Genomic DNA, 14,875 nt, shown 5'->3' with positions numbered 1-14,875 from the left:
AATCTGCTCCTTTGGTGGCAAGTTAGGAAACACAGTGATTAAAAGCCTTGTTGAGGTTCAGACACATTTTTATATATCATACCACACTGAGAGGTCAGTTCAATAAGTCTTCACCCGCTACGGTTTTGTCAAGTCCGTTGATCCTCTCGGGCATCAAGCCTTCCTCGCTGGCTACCATGGACTCATGTACCTACGAGAGAGACCAGCAGGTCAGACTGGTGCTTACTAACATGCCCAGGAAGTTTTCTGACAAATTAAATCATTTTCAAGTTGTCAAATAGGATGAAGGGGGAAAATAAATGTCTATTAGTGGATTCATCTTGGTATACAGTAGAGTGCTTAAAGCCTATTCTGGCATTTCTATGATATTTTATATTTAATTGAGTCATTTCCTGACTAAGCTGATAAGCCACACTGTTTGCCAATTTTTTTTGACGAATAACTTAATTTTGTGCTCAAAAGAAAAAAAGAAAAAAAGGTTGTTGCTAAAAAAGGAATATGACGTATGACTAGAATAGCAGCGGCAAGTCACACGTCATCCTTCAAGCTTGCGCAGGCGCATTCATGCTCATTTGCATCTGAGCAGCGACTTAACACAACACACTGACCGTCTCTCTCACTCGCTCTCTTCTTTACCGTCTCCTCCTGGAGATAAATTAACGGAAAGCAGCCAATGCCATTTTGGAGGTTTGGGGGCCTCTTACAGGTCCGTACGACGGGGCGTGCACAACTTTCAGCCCAAGAGAAAACAAGAGAGAAGTCCCGTTAGAGAAATAGACGAATCACAGTGCAGCCAGGTGTGGTGTCGATGCTCCAAAACTGCATTTCAAATGGCGGACCTCGGCAACACGTCTATCCGTCCTCCGGTGTGCTGTGGCCCGGTGTGCAGCGGTGAGGCTCCTTGGTGCCGCAGCAGCAAGACGGCCGCCTCGCCAGGAGGAGACGGTGAAGAAGAGAGCGAGTGAGAGAGAGTCGGTGTGTTGCGCCAATTCTTGTCTCATTTGTGGTCTGATAAACAGTAAATTCATCTAAGATGGTTCCATCTAAACTGGGTTGAAAAACGATGCAATCTGGTTGCCATGGTAATGAATTACGTCTGACTATTAACCGCACCCCCATTCTCTGTTTGAGAAGGAACGTTAACCAAAAAACAGGAAGTGACACTGGCTGGAGATGGGCTTTAATACTCACCTTGAATGGTTCACTGATTCCAATGATGCACTGCAGAGTATGACTGTAGTAGCACAGCACACACTCTCCTCCCCGCACAGGGATTTCCTCTTTACTAACATATACCTACAAAAACAGAGACACTGTTGATTATTCATGTAATTTTATTATATCATCAGTGTTTTTTTCTGATGTCAGAATAGTCATCGGTACACATTGGAGTTAGTACCTGTATGAATTCTTCATTGAAGGCCACTTCGTCGTCTTTGACCCACGTGTAGGTGATGTAGTCCGACACGCTGGCGAATCCAACCTGAATTTCATACACATCACACACATTCAAGATATACATACTGAAATATCACATTTAAATAGCCAGTGGTAAATGTTTGTTGTTCAGCGAACCTTAAAGAGTCCGATCCAGTCCCATGTACTGGAGGGGAACGGCTGCAGAGGGCTGTAGAGAACCATGGCGTCGATGTCTGCGCTCCAGTCGCCCTCTGCCTGCAGAAGCACCAGAGGAGTCTCGTACATCTTCCTCAGCTGGACAGACGGAGAAATAAACTTTCGAAGGTAAATGTTATACAGTTTGATCTGTAAATGTATTTGCTGTCAAAGTTAACGCAATAGTAACGTGTTGCCGACTTTCAAAAGCCTGCCAATGGATCGGGATACACGGTACTTGTTAGAAAGTCAATTCATTGTTGGTTTGAGTCTTGATGGGATTTGTTCCCATAACAAAACAAGAATTTGACTATAAAATAAATATGTAATCCAACCAACTGCTTCACTGTCAGAAAGGAGAGGATAATGGGTGTGTGAGAGTGAAGTCAAGTAGGATGGCTGAGTGTATCTGTGTCACTCTGGCGAGCAGTCAGTGTTCCAGTTTCTCACCTCCAGTGTGAAGACGCTGACGACAGGCTTGTGGTCACTGATGACGTACTCCATGTTGCTGGTGTACAAGTCCTGCCTGATCTTCAGCGGGTACTCCTCATCCTCTTCCACATGCCCGACATTCTTCGCATCTAGTCCAACCCTGTTGTCGTCTCGCTCGTCAGGGGGCGGGGCGTTGGGTCGGAGACGCCACAGAATCCTGTCGGTCCACGCGGGCTTACGCTTCTTTCCGCTGGACATTGTGTTTACGGACGATGAGCGGACAGAGAGTAGAAAGGTGGAAAGGCTTTAGTTGGGAGACAAAGTCAGCTCTTTATAGCAAGAATCAAGGGTGCTGTGAGGTGCATGACCGGGTGGTGGGGTGAAAAAGTGGAAGGAAATAAACAGACAAATGTGAAGGTATATAATATTGACACAAAACAAGGAACGTTATCTATTTCAAAGTGGCCTTGACCATGGGCTCACATGAACACATTTTGCTGTTTTTCCAACTCCATCTCACGTCTCTCACAAGCCTTTCTGCAATCATCAGGCTGCCACGTACATATTACAGTAGTAGCTGCTCTCTGACCAGCCTGATAATCAGACTTAATTGATATTTTGTTTCACTTCATTATTAAATTTGACATTGTGTTCATGTAAGCAGATTTCTGTTTGGGAGAGCAGTTAACTTAAAAATGTTCACAACTATGAAAGAAATATTCCAATTGTTGAGCTGTACGTAGTTGACTTACAACAACCTGTAGAGCAGAATCAATCCCATTCACCCTTGTCCCTATTTTTGTGGCCTGCATTTTTAATCTTGCCTCAAAGCACCAACTGGTTGGTTGTTTTTTAAACCCGGGAAACCAGTCTTCAACGATCTACAACATCAGACCTGATCAGAGAGGTCTGGAACCAGGCTACAGTCTGACCACTCTGTCATACATACAAATTAACACGATCAACTAATTGTACAGTAAACTGCTAGTTTTTTTTTGCAATAATGTAATTTCACCGTATAACAGCATATCAGACAAAGTGCCAAACAAGTTGCAAGCTTAGTGGACCTGTATATAATACACACAGTACAACAGGTAAAGGTTTAATTTGTTCATGTACTGTAAATATGAAAGTATTACATTCCATCATACAAGCTGTTATTTTGTGCCATGGAATAAAATAGATATATTTCATGCTAATATTTGATATTATGTCTAGATAAAAAAAAAAAAAGATTCTCGCCACATCTCAAAGATTTCTTCAGACATAAGAGTTTTCAAGAGTTAAACTGATTTTGATATGAGGAGATGTCGAAAATGACATGACTTAAAATATATTTACTAGAATGGAAGGCAAGGTAAGCTAGGCAGCTACAATTCACAATGATATATTAAAGGATATGGGTATGTAATACAATTTAATCTTTGTTATAGTAAATGTGACATTTCTTTTTTTTTTTTTTTTTTTTAAAGAACACTTCATTGCAGATTTTTACAGACCACACAGTAGCCGTTGTCTGCCAGCAACCTCCATCATTGGTGGTACCATGTCTGGGTGATCCAATTATAATCCAACAACAACACATATTGAATTATCCATGGTCATAGATCCCGTAATACCAAAACATCTATTTCTGGCCATGCATGTTAGCCGTTATGTGTAGCAGCTGTTCTGGGACCCAGAGAGGTGTACAGCTTTTATACAGTATAAACAAGCTCTGAAAGCAGTAAGATGGTATTACACACTGTAGGTTAAATGCGGGTTAATATGGACTTACTGATATTTAGCTATTTAAAAGTACCCTGTGGAGTTTTTTTAAACAAACAGTTGTACTTACATTTAGTGTTTCTCATTAAAACACATGTATGCATCCTTAATGTTTTAAGGGATAGTTTGGATTGGGCTGTCTAGAGCGGTGAAAATATTCTTAATATAGCGCACCCTTAAATTGATATTGTTTTTTTTAGGTGGGCCTTTCTTTTAGGTTGCTAAAATACGTTTTGCTGCTGCCGCCGCCCACAGCAGTACATTGCTTTGCTCCTGTGCAGTAACTCCTATCTGCTTCTCCAAACTGGGGGCGTGCCCTTCATAAAATCCAAACTATCTATATTTTTTACATACATGTTTGCTAGCTAGAAGTCCCTACATTTTGCATCTACCAACTGTCGATCAGTAGAATAACATGAAACCGTCGTAAGGACTGTGCATCTCGCCTGTGTCCTCATGCGCTCAACAATAATACAGAAAGAAAAAAAAACAGGAATCCGTTCATAAGAACATCATCCATAGTGCCAAATGTGGTCAAAAACTCCACAGGGTAGTTTTAACAGCATTAGTATTGGCTCCCAAAACAACAGGTCTGTGAGCTCAGACAACATTTTGTAAAATAAACAAGCATTTCAGTCTTTTCTTTGCACAGACAACAATCTGACATTTGTCTTGAAAAGACTGTTCGCTCCAACTGCTTGTTTGTTTCATTTGCAGGATGTTACAGATGACGATAATCTTTATCAAACCTTTGAAAAGTGGTTAAGACGTACGTTACTGCATAGAAAAAAAAAGGACACTACTTTTAGCATCTTGTTAAAAGTAGCATGTGTGCACATACTGGACTACAGTTAGGTGAATTAAGGGGTGACATGATATATTAAGAACTCTTACTTAAAGCCAAACCATGTCCTGTAGAGTCTGTGAAGTTGAAAAAAGGCGTAGATGAAATATATCCAAATTAACATTTTAAGAGGTAAATACTGGAAATAAAAAGAGATTTTAAAATTATGATTATGATTCATTAGGATGATGTTACTTGGAAACAGTTACCTGCTGTCGTACGTATCGGAGTTTAAGTCAAACTTGTACGTGGGTTGAAAGTCCAGAGGCCCTTCCTCAAACTCCTGGAGCATCTGTTCTTTCTTCTTCATCATGGTCAACTGAGAACGACAACACAAATATCATGACCTCCCAAACTCCCAAATGACTGTAATGAATCATGACTAATAATATTCTGGTTACTCATGCACAGATCATTCAAGTGTTGTGCATGTGAACCCTCATAAGAAACAGGAGCTGATTATGCTGTAAACAGATTAATGATTCTGGAAGTTTCAAACCTGGTCATTGCTCCACAGCAGGTTGTAGGTTTGATCATTGATACAGGTGCGCACAAAGTGCATGCCGTGGTCATGAATTCTGAAGTTGAGATCTCCAAACCAGAACACCAGCCTGGATCGAGAGGGGGGGGGGAGCGGTTAATTGATAGAGAAATGAGAAATTTTGAAAAATTAAAGAAAATGAATGTGAGACTGTACAGATTTTATACACGGACAACAAACTGATCTGGTCCACATGCTGTGAGATGAAGGAAACTTAAAGAGCCCCTTTAAATGAAATAGTTCAGGCGTTTTGAAGTGGGGTTGTACGAGGACCTTATCCATAGTGAGAGTAGTTCTTCTCCAGTTTGGAGAAGCAGACAGGAGTACCGACACGGGAGCAAAGCGATGTACTGCTGTGGACAGAGGCCGGCAGCAAAACGTATTCTAGACACCTAAGAGAATCAATGTCAGTTTAAGAGTACGCTAAATTTAGAGTATTTTCGCCGGTTCATCTTGCCATGAGACAGGTATACAGTCTATGTTTCTGACTAGGAACTGAAGCTGTTTTCTATGCTCTCGCCAAAGTAACCAGACTCCATTGAACATTTTTTTTAATTTTAGCTCACAGAACACGGGAGTTGCTGGTCTACTGCTGCCTCCATTGGTTAGTTTGTTTGTGTTATTGTAGGACTTTTGTTAGTTCGGATTCACCAAAGTCACACAATGACACAAAAAAACTAACCAATCAAGGCAGCAGTAGACCAGCAACACCTGTGTTCTGCAAGGTAAAATTACAGGTTTTATCAATGGAGTCTGGTGACTTTTGTGAGAGCATAGATGGATATAATGGCTTGAGTTCCCCGTCGGAAAGGGAGGTCTCATAGCAAGGTAAAGCTGTGAAAATATTCTAAATATAGCATACACTTAAACTGATATTGATTTTTTTTTAGGTGACCCTTTCTTTTAGGTGTCTAAAAGATGTTTTGCTGCTGCCGTCGATCACAGCAGTACATCGCTTTGCTTCTGTGCGGTAACTCCTGTCTGCTTCACCAAGCTAGGGGAGTGCTCTTCAAAAAATCCAAACTATCTGCATTGTTTACATACATGTTTGCTAGCTAGAAGTCCCTGCATTTTGCATCGCTACGTTTCTTGATGCATTACCTCTACCAACTGTCAATCAGTAGAATAACATGAAACCGTCGCCGAACGTCATCTACTGTAGGTAATACACTGACTATGGATAAGAACCTTATACAATCTCACTTCAAAACACCCGAACTATCCCTTTAATATTAATATCCCTCTAATGTTTTTGAAAACATCTGTTTGGGTAAACTGGAGTTTGTATTCTGTGTATCTACTCACCGGTGGTCAACAATTCTCGGAGCCTTTTTACAGTCAAAGGTCTGCCTGTCCATGATGTACTCAAACTCATCCACTCTCTCTGTTGCGTATTTCATATGTGCAGCCAAGTGACAGTTGAGGAAACAGAGCATGTGGCCATAGAAGGACAGGCGGACAGACACGCCGCCTTTGTTACCCTGAGAGACAAACAGAAAGACATGAAAAGACAAAGGAACAACAACTTCTGTTGAACTACTCTGTTGCGCTGTTCACCAACGAACCAATGCTTTTACAACTAAGACAAAAGACAACATTATCAACTCGAGTGCAAGAACTCATGAGCTATTTTTGACATTTTGGAGGGGAAAAAAACAGCAAGTACAAACATGTACTTCTGCTTCTGTGGTTCAGTTCACAAATGTGACACAAGTGAAAAGATTCTGCCAATTCTACACATTAGTGTGTTTTCATGTGTTGGGGAGTACTGCTGCCCTTTGTGGCTCCAGAGGAAGCTGTGTGGAGTTAGAAAGAAGTGAGCTTACTAGACCTCTAGGGATGCGAATCTTGAAAAATGTACTTAACCGATAACCGACCCTCCTTAACCGATTATTAACCGACAAGATTTGTGCCTAGCATGCAGCGGTGCGCCAGCTGCAGTGTATGAGCACAACAGACAAGGGAGTCCCCAGTTCAGCGTCCGGGAGTTTGTCCGACAAACAGCTGTAGCTCTGCTGGTAGCTTCGTGCTCACCATTGTCACACACACGGTCTGTCAGAGCAGCGAAACTTCAGCGAGTTTCCGACAGACCGTGTGTGTTTGGCGTTATAGCTGTGAACGTAGGTGTAGCAGACAGTGTGTGTACACTTTATTTGTCGGTGAATAAATGCTACGAGGCTACATCTCCTCCGCTCAAGCGAGCTCAAGACCCAGAGCCAACTTCCTGTATCTGTAACTCCGGCTCAGACTCTCTTAAGGTGAGCTCTTAAGGTGGACCAGCTTTTCCCCTTAAAGTGACATGTTTTTCTCAGTTTTTTAATTAATTGTTAACATTTCTTTTAATCGTTTTTAACCGATAGTTAATCAGTTAAAATGCTTAATGTCAGTTAACGGTTAAACGGTTAGTTATTAACATCCCTACTCTGTAGCCTGCTCTTCAGCTCTGGATGAGGCTAGGGGCTGGAGGATAGATTAGCCACTACTAGCATAACACACCTGATTCTCTCACCAAACTGTCAGTGACAGCGGTTGATTGTATTTTGGGTACAGGAAGAATGCTCCTGCATCAATTTTGATCCCTTTTTTTTTTTTACTGTTCATCATGAGTCTGACAGTGTTTTAGAAGTACAATGCTAAATCAGCGGAGTACTGTGTGTGTGCGTTTGTGTGTGTTTCTCACCCAGTAACCGAAAATGCCTGTGCGTGTGTATGTGGCCTGGATGTCTCTGATGAAGGGGACGTGCTCCAGTTTGGAAAAGAAGAGCAGCAGCAGACCCTGCATTCTGATGGATGACACCTGAAACACACACACACACACACATACAAATACAGCATGCACAACGTAATACTCTAATTAATAACTATCAAGGATTTACACTTAGTACAAGAAATAAACTTGAATCATCAATTTGTTAATGTTTACCTGTGAAAATGGATGTCACTTCTAATGTGTGTGCGTGTGTATGAGGGTGTTTTGAGAAGATTTGTACCTTAACGTATTTCCGTGGTGCCAAGGTGGTCATAAACAAATGACTCCATGGGTCATCGAACACAGTGTCTGACACAAACCTCAATGGCCCCGAGTACACCTCCTGCAAACTGGCACACACACACAGGGTCTTACTCGTCAGTCACTCTGCCCCATATCCAGTTAGGCCCTGTTCAGACCTGGCATTAACATGCGTCTTGGGTGATCCGATCACAAGTGGACAGCTCCAAGTACGTCTGTTCACACCTGGCATTAGAATGCGTCTCCACATGCGTCTCGAGTGACCACCTGTGATCGGATCTCACTACCCCACTCTATATGCAAATAAACACGTAGTAAACACATGGATAATACAGCAGACGTTGTGATGTAATATTAGAGGAATGTCAGTAGTGATATCCTACATATTCGTGAATTCGGGTACATTTATTAACATGAAAATATAAGGTTATTGTCTACGGGCGGTCCCCGTGGACCTCTGTGACGCCGGCACCGCCGCCTTTGCCAGAGGTACAGAGCTTCAGAGAGCAGGGAATGAGAGCGAGCAGGCTGGTGGCCGTCAGCTCTGTGCAGAGCACAGGAACAAAAACACTGACACATCTCCGACAGTATGGTAATAATGCACTTTGTGTGCCTATAGTCTGATAGTCTGTAGATATGTAGCCTATAGTTGAGATACATTTTAATAAAATACAGTTGTACCGACAGGATACAGTAGAGCACAGAGGCCGTTTTCATGCCGCGAGGCAAACAAGCGCTTGCATCTGTCTGTCTATTCACATGAGGAGCGCAGAGACCAGTGGATCCAAGCAGGACGTCAGTTGAGTAGGCGGTCGTTAATGTGGCCCATGACACATTCGCGTACACACTGCTAATCCGATCTCAATGCGTCTTGAGTGCGTTCGCACCTGTACTTAGAGCTATCCACTTGTGATCCGATCACTGAGGACGCATGTTAATACCAGTTCTGAACAGGGCCTTATATACACAACAATAGAGTGCCACAGGGATGACATACAGTATTTTTGTAGGCCAACCAGGAAGTTAGCATCGTCCTGGGTTCCCTCGACAAAAAGCCAATGGGATTTTTCCATTGGGTTTTGGATTATTGCAGAAAATAAGCTCCGTGGCAAACAAACGTTTATGACACTTAGACGTTTTGTTCAGTTAGATAATCTTTACAAATGATCACCACTTTTATGATTTTTGAAACGTAAATGAAATCGGCAGAAGTAAAAAGCTAACACGGTCGCATGAGCGCGAGTATACACAACGAGGCTGTAAAGGCAGAGGAGTCGGCGTGATGACGTTTGGTTGTCTCATTTAGGCACTTGTTAGCAACCACCTTTTTTAAGACGCATACAGGCTTCAAAATTCACAAGTGGGATATTTATTGCTGTATTTTATGTCGTAAAACAAAACGTTAAAATCTCTTAAGCGTGTGTTAACCAAAGACCTTATCTCATGCATCTAACTAAAAACCCATTCAAAAAACCCATTGACTTCCAGACGAGGGAACCGGAGGTGCTAAAATACTAACTCTTCTCCGGGTTTTAGGACTCATTCCTGTAGAATTCTATATATACTATATACAAAATACTGACTCCAACAATCAATTCACATTCCCTGCACCACCTACCCGATGACGTAGAGGTCTGGGCTCTTTGGGGAGTTCAGCTGGAGAAGCAAGGTCAGGTCATCTGGAGGATCAGCCGTGGCCACGTTCCACGTCACCATGTGCAGCCTGCGGACACGGGAGACGGAAGAATAGTCATTTGTGCAGCACTTTCATCCAAAAATATACATATTCCATCAATAATAGATGGACATAGATGTTTAGAATTAAACAAGCTATTGGGTATGACAATATACCTTCAAAATACAAGATTACCTCACGACTGAATTGAAAAAACATCCAAATACAAATCCAGCAGACAATCTAAGAGCTTCATTCAGTGTGGCAAAAACCACAGATGAGCACATCATCTGAGTGTAAAAGCCATCACAGTAAAAAGCACTGTTCAACTACCATAAGCAGGTCAGCCTGCTACAGTGAACACATAATGAGACCAGTCATCCTTTCAACCAAACTCGGAACATTCATAAGGTTGAATTTTCTGTGCTCAGCTACGACAGTAAAATGTCTGACAGAAATTCAAAAGAACAAAGTTCAACAGGAGGGTTTCAATTAGCAAGAAAGAAGAGGGTCTTTTGTTGGCCAGCGTGATAGAGCAGTTCACTGAGCCCACAGAGGAGAAAAACAATCCATGAAGCATGTTAAAGAGAAAAGCAAAAGAGAAAATAGTAGAGCTGAATATAAGGAGGTAGAGGAATATTATTCCTGTACAAAAAAAACCAAACTCTTTCCAGCTTCAGCACACAGGAAAGACATCGAAGAGGTGACATTTGTTCTCCACCTGAAACGGTCCTTTTTCAGCTTGTTGGCTCTCTTGCCACAGACGAGGAAGGCGTTATCCAGAGTCTTGACAATTTTCTCATGCAGCTTGTTTTGGGAGTCTAAGTCATCCATGCATGTCATCAGCTGGTTGAGCCGATGGCGCAGAACCAGTTTGCCGACGGTTGTCTGCGTGGCATCGCTGCCAAGGCTGTCAGAACGGATGCGCCCCATGGTGCCGAACAGCCGACTGATATCATCCATTCTGGCTCAAACTATTAAATGCTGCACGGTCAGCTGTCTCCTTGAAAGCCTGAGTATTGTTGAAGTGGCAAAATACGAAAGCGCAAAGTATTTCCTAAAGGACCAAAAATTGTTGGCAGTGTACCACAAAAAAAAATCCAAAATTTTACAATTTGAAGTATGTTTGTATCGCACAAAGAGAATCAAATGAGCAACAGTCCGAAGTTTTGGTTGTTTCTGTAGAATCAAACCACTGAGTGAAATGAGGAAAGTCCTGGTGCAAGGATTTGGGTGCTCCAGAGTTGGACAGAGCGATTGGGGAATTGGTTACAAGTCTTCTTTGTGTGCTAAAAACTCTGTATAATCTCATTGTAAAATGACTCAACATTAGGCCTATTAAACAATAGGGAAGCACAGCAAAGCATTGTTTTTTTCTTCAAATCCGCATTAGGTGTGTACTGTTGGGCAACCCTAATCCACCTGTCAGAATGCAGTCTGATTTGTAGACTGGCCAACATGGCACTGTGTTAAATCTTGGGAGCCCATTCAATCCTACATGAGACAGACAATTATGCTTTCAGGAAAGCCTTGGAGTTCTGGTACCGGCGGCAGGCACTGACAACTAATGATGTCACACCTTTAATTAAATGAATAGACTGGAATATTTTGCAACTGTAAACTTAAATGTCACATACAAAATGCAAGACTAAAGAGGTGAAGAGAAAAGAACTGAAGAATAATGTTGTTAAAGCCTGTCTTTCTGACTGACTTTAACTACCATCCAGCTATCCAACTGTTCCCTGACAGAGCAGTTTTCTTCCCACATGCCATTACAGCAGGTAAGCCCAACCATTTTATGGATCTGACAGCACAACTGTGCAATACTTACTTACACAACAGCAACACATACACACTCTTTCACATAACATGTCAACACTCTCATCCCATGATGGATTTGATGATTGTCTAGTGGGCAATATGTCAGGCCAAGGTCCATTCAGAAATCTGCTGCTTATTGGCGAAATGTCTGATACTGCTAGACTTAAACCTGCAGTAGGCAGAATGTTTTTGGCATCATTGGTCAAAAATTCCATAATAACCTTTCAGCAAATTGTAATTCAAGTGTTCTGAGAGAAAGCTAGACTTCTGCACCTCCTCATGGCTGTTTCCAGTGATGGGAAACTTTTGCCGATCACAGGTAATTTCAGAGAGAGAGCGTTCCTATTGGCTGTTCATTCAACGGAGGCAGCTCTAAATCACTCACAAACTCGTGTAAAATGTTTTCAGAAACATCTTGTAGTGTACTGTTTAGCTGTAAAATGAGAACGTTTTCTCCGGCTGGTGGGCGGTGCTTGGTATTTCCTCAACATGGCTGCCGTGTCACAAACTTTCTCATTTTACAGCTAAACAGTACACTACAAGATGTTTCTGACAACATTTGAGGAGAGAAATAGGCATTACAGTAACAGAATATTGATTCGTATTTGATCAGCGCTTCCTAGTTTGATTGTTTGGTCGGAGTTCGCAAGTGATTGACAGCTGCTCAGAGACGGCAAGACTCTAGATCAGCTCTGATTGAGTCTGTGACACCGGAGGACAGAGGCACATGATTTTTTTTTCAAATTACCTGTCTCATGCACTACTGTCAGGATGCTTATTGCTTATATGCTTATATGCTTATTAGACACTTTAGTTACTTTTAATTAACTGTTAATTAAGGCTTATTAATGCATTAATAACGTCTTTTAAAGCATTAAATAATGTATAAATGAATACCTTAGTTAACATGAACACCGTTAGTAAATGCTTATTAGACACTTTAGTTACTATTAATTAACTGTTAAGGCTTATTAATGCATTAACTAATGTTAATTAATGTACCCTTATTGTAAAGTGTTACCGGATATAGTGACCATTTTATAAAAAAAATAACTTTTTTTGGTAAAACCTGGTGTACCACTACATCATCAAGGAACACCCTCAATGAAGCTGCATAAAGTTAAACTAGGAGGTCTGTGCATTATATATAATGTGCTAACGTGTTGGTTTGTTTGCAGAGAAGCATTGACTTTTCATGCAACACTGATTGCAGGGCAGAGTCCAACCTGAAGCTGTCTGCCTCGTAGTTTCCCTTCCTCAAACTGAGGTCTGCCTGCTGGGCATCTGGCTGCTGCTCAGTCTCCTCCATCATCATCTCCACACCTGGAAGACAGTCAAGCAAATACACTACAGCTTACACTATGGCAGTACTACTACAGCTGGAGCCAGAACTAAGTAATAATAAATGCACCAGTAAAGCACCAACATTAGTCTAACCAACAGGTGTTCAGCCTCTCTTTGTGAGAGAGCTGACTGTTGACAGGCATGTGTATCTGCTAGCTGATATATTTCCTCTCTGGCTGGAGCAGACTGGGTTGTTACTCACCGTTAGTTAGCTGCTAACATGAATGTACGTGGAGCTGACTACACACAGCTAATGCACGCTGCTGAACGTACATGACGTTGCTATAGCTACATCACTCAGCTAGCTAAACAAGCCTCGTTGTTTTTCTCCATCTAACTCTTATTAACACTGGAGTTACCAACCTGTACGAGTGAGGGTGTTGCATCGTATATTACCTGCTATGCTTTGGTAGTACTTGTCTTCGTTGTTTATCTAAGGTTACTTGAAGAGACGTCCAGTAGAGCCGCAGCAGCAGTCTGTCTGACAGTAACAGTACAGTAACAGTACAGTAGATGCTGTTGTTGTTATCGTTACCGCCTCTTAACCGGAACACTGCTTATTTGCTTTCAAAATAAGAGCGTGACGTTCTTTTTCTTCTTTGGTGTTTATTGGCGGTTGGCAAACCATCTTAGAGGTGCATTACCGCCACCATCTGGACTACTGGAGGGTGGATCAGGAGATTGTGCAGAAACAAAATTAAACATTTTTTAAATTAAATAATAATTAAAAAAAAAGTTTATCAGTTTCTCTTAAAAGGTCCCATATTATAAAAAAAGAGAGATTGTCATGTTTTTTGATTATAAAGCAGGCTTAAGTCCTCTATAAATACTGTGAAAGTATCGAAACGCTCAATCCACAGGGAAACACACACAGCCCGTATTCAGAAACTCTGAATTTGAAACAAGCTGACAGGATTTCTGTCCATTTGTGATGTCACAAATATACAATATTTAGACCATTACACAGATTTAAACATAAACATTCTAAATGTGTCCCAGTTTATTCCTGTTGCAGTGGATGTGAATGACATCAGCTGACAGGAAGTACACATGGACCCAAGCTGTTGCCTAGCAACGTAATTCTGTTGCAATTCCGTCGAAATGCTCTAAAACAGAGCGTTTCAGACAGAGGGGTAAATACAGGCATATTCAGGCCGACAGTATGAGGAAAATAAAGTTTTTTTTAACATTACAGCATGTAAACATGTTCTAGCAGAAACACAAAATACAAGTATGGACCTTTAAAGACTGAATAATGTCACAGTATATGTTATCTGCTGTATCCCCAATAGACCTGACAATGAAAAGTCCTGATGTTTTGCCTTCCTTAGTGACATTGTCAGGTAAATGAGGACTTAAGATGAATTTAATAACACTTCCGTGTCAAAGTCGCACAATTAGACAGTATGCCTGACCGTCCTGAAGCATTTTGTGTCCAACACAGCTAAAGATTAATGTTATTGTGAGGATAGTGAAAATAAGCATTTTGACATAGTCTGTGCAGCTTTTATGTCAAATTAAGTTTTTAGTCAGTTAACACTTGTGGGAACTTAAACTTAATGAGTGTAGTCCTGAAATTTAGGCAAATAGCACACCTCCTAAAGAAACCAATTTTCAAACAAAACAACATAATAGCAAACCACCTCATGTTCTGAGAAGGAAAAGGAAACCGTGACTTTATGTGAGCATTTCGGACGCCAGACATTTCATCTGACTCTGAGTGATAATCTGTGAGTGCAATCAATGTGGTCTTTCCCAGTCTGTAATCAAAAGTACTACAGTTAGATGGGGTGTTAGATGCCAGCAGAAGTACAGTGTACAAATATC

The 14,875-nt window shown here is 41.4% G+C and overlaps 1 protein-coding gene across 2 annotated transcripts; it reads right to left on the bottom strand.

The window, feature by feature from the left end:
* Positions 1 to 26: 26 nt before the first annotated feature.
* LOC141770570 (inositol polyphosphate 5-phosphatase K-like) lies at positions 27 to 13,628 on the bottom strand. 2 transcript variants are annotated; one of them, XM_074640240.1, is made up of 14 exons: positions 13,445 to 13,603; positions 12,931 to 13,027; positions 9,827 to 9,931; positions 8,189 to 8,297; positions 7,879 to 7,995; positions 6,504 to 6,679; positions 5,157 to 5,268; positions 4,867 to 4,976; positions 4,708 to 4,734; positions 2,065 to 2,296; positions 1,576 to 1,713; positions 1,400 to 1,483; positions 1,192 to 1,296; positions 27 to 190 (listed from the first exon to the last, which is right to left on the bottom strand). In XM_074640240.1, exons 2-14 carry the CDS (start codon positions 13,017 to 13,019, stop codon positions 95 to 97), a joined length of 1,500 nt encoding a protein of 499 aa, XP_074496341.1. In that variant the 5' UTR covers positions 13,020 to 13,027; positions 13,445 to 13,603; the 3' UTR covers positions 27 to 94. The 2 variants fall into 2 exon arrangements, with proteins under 2 accessions (XP_074496341.1, XP_074496342.1); XM_074640241.1 differs by lacking the exon at positions 4,708 to 4,734 and having other exon boundaries at positions 13,445 to 13,628.
* Between the last annotated feature and the right edge of the window lie 1,247 nt (positions 13,629 to 14,875).

Source organism: Sebastes fasciatus, chromosome 7 (genome assembly GCF_043250625.1).
Source record: "Sebastes fasciatus isolate fSebFas1 chromosome 7, fSebFas1.pri, whole genome shotgun sequence".
In the NCBI taxonomy this organism is placed as follows: domain Eukaryota; kingdom Metazoa; phylum Chordata; class Actinopteri; order Perciformes; family Sebastidae; genus Sebastes; species Sebastes fasciatus.
Note: the sequence above shows the minus strand (reverse complement) of the source record. Positions and strands in the feature narration are given on the sequence as shown.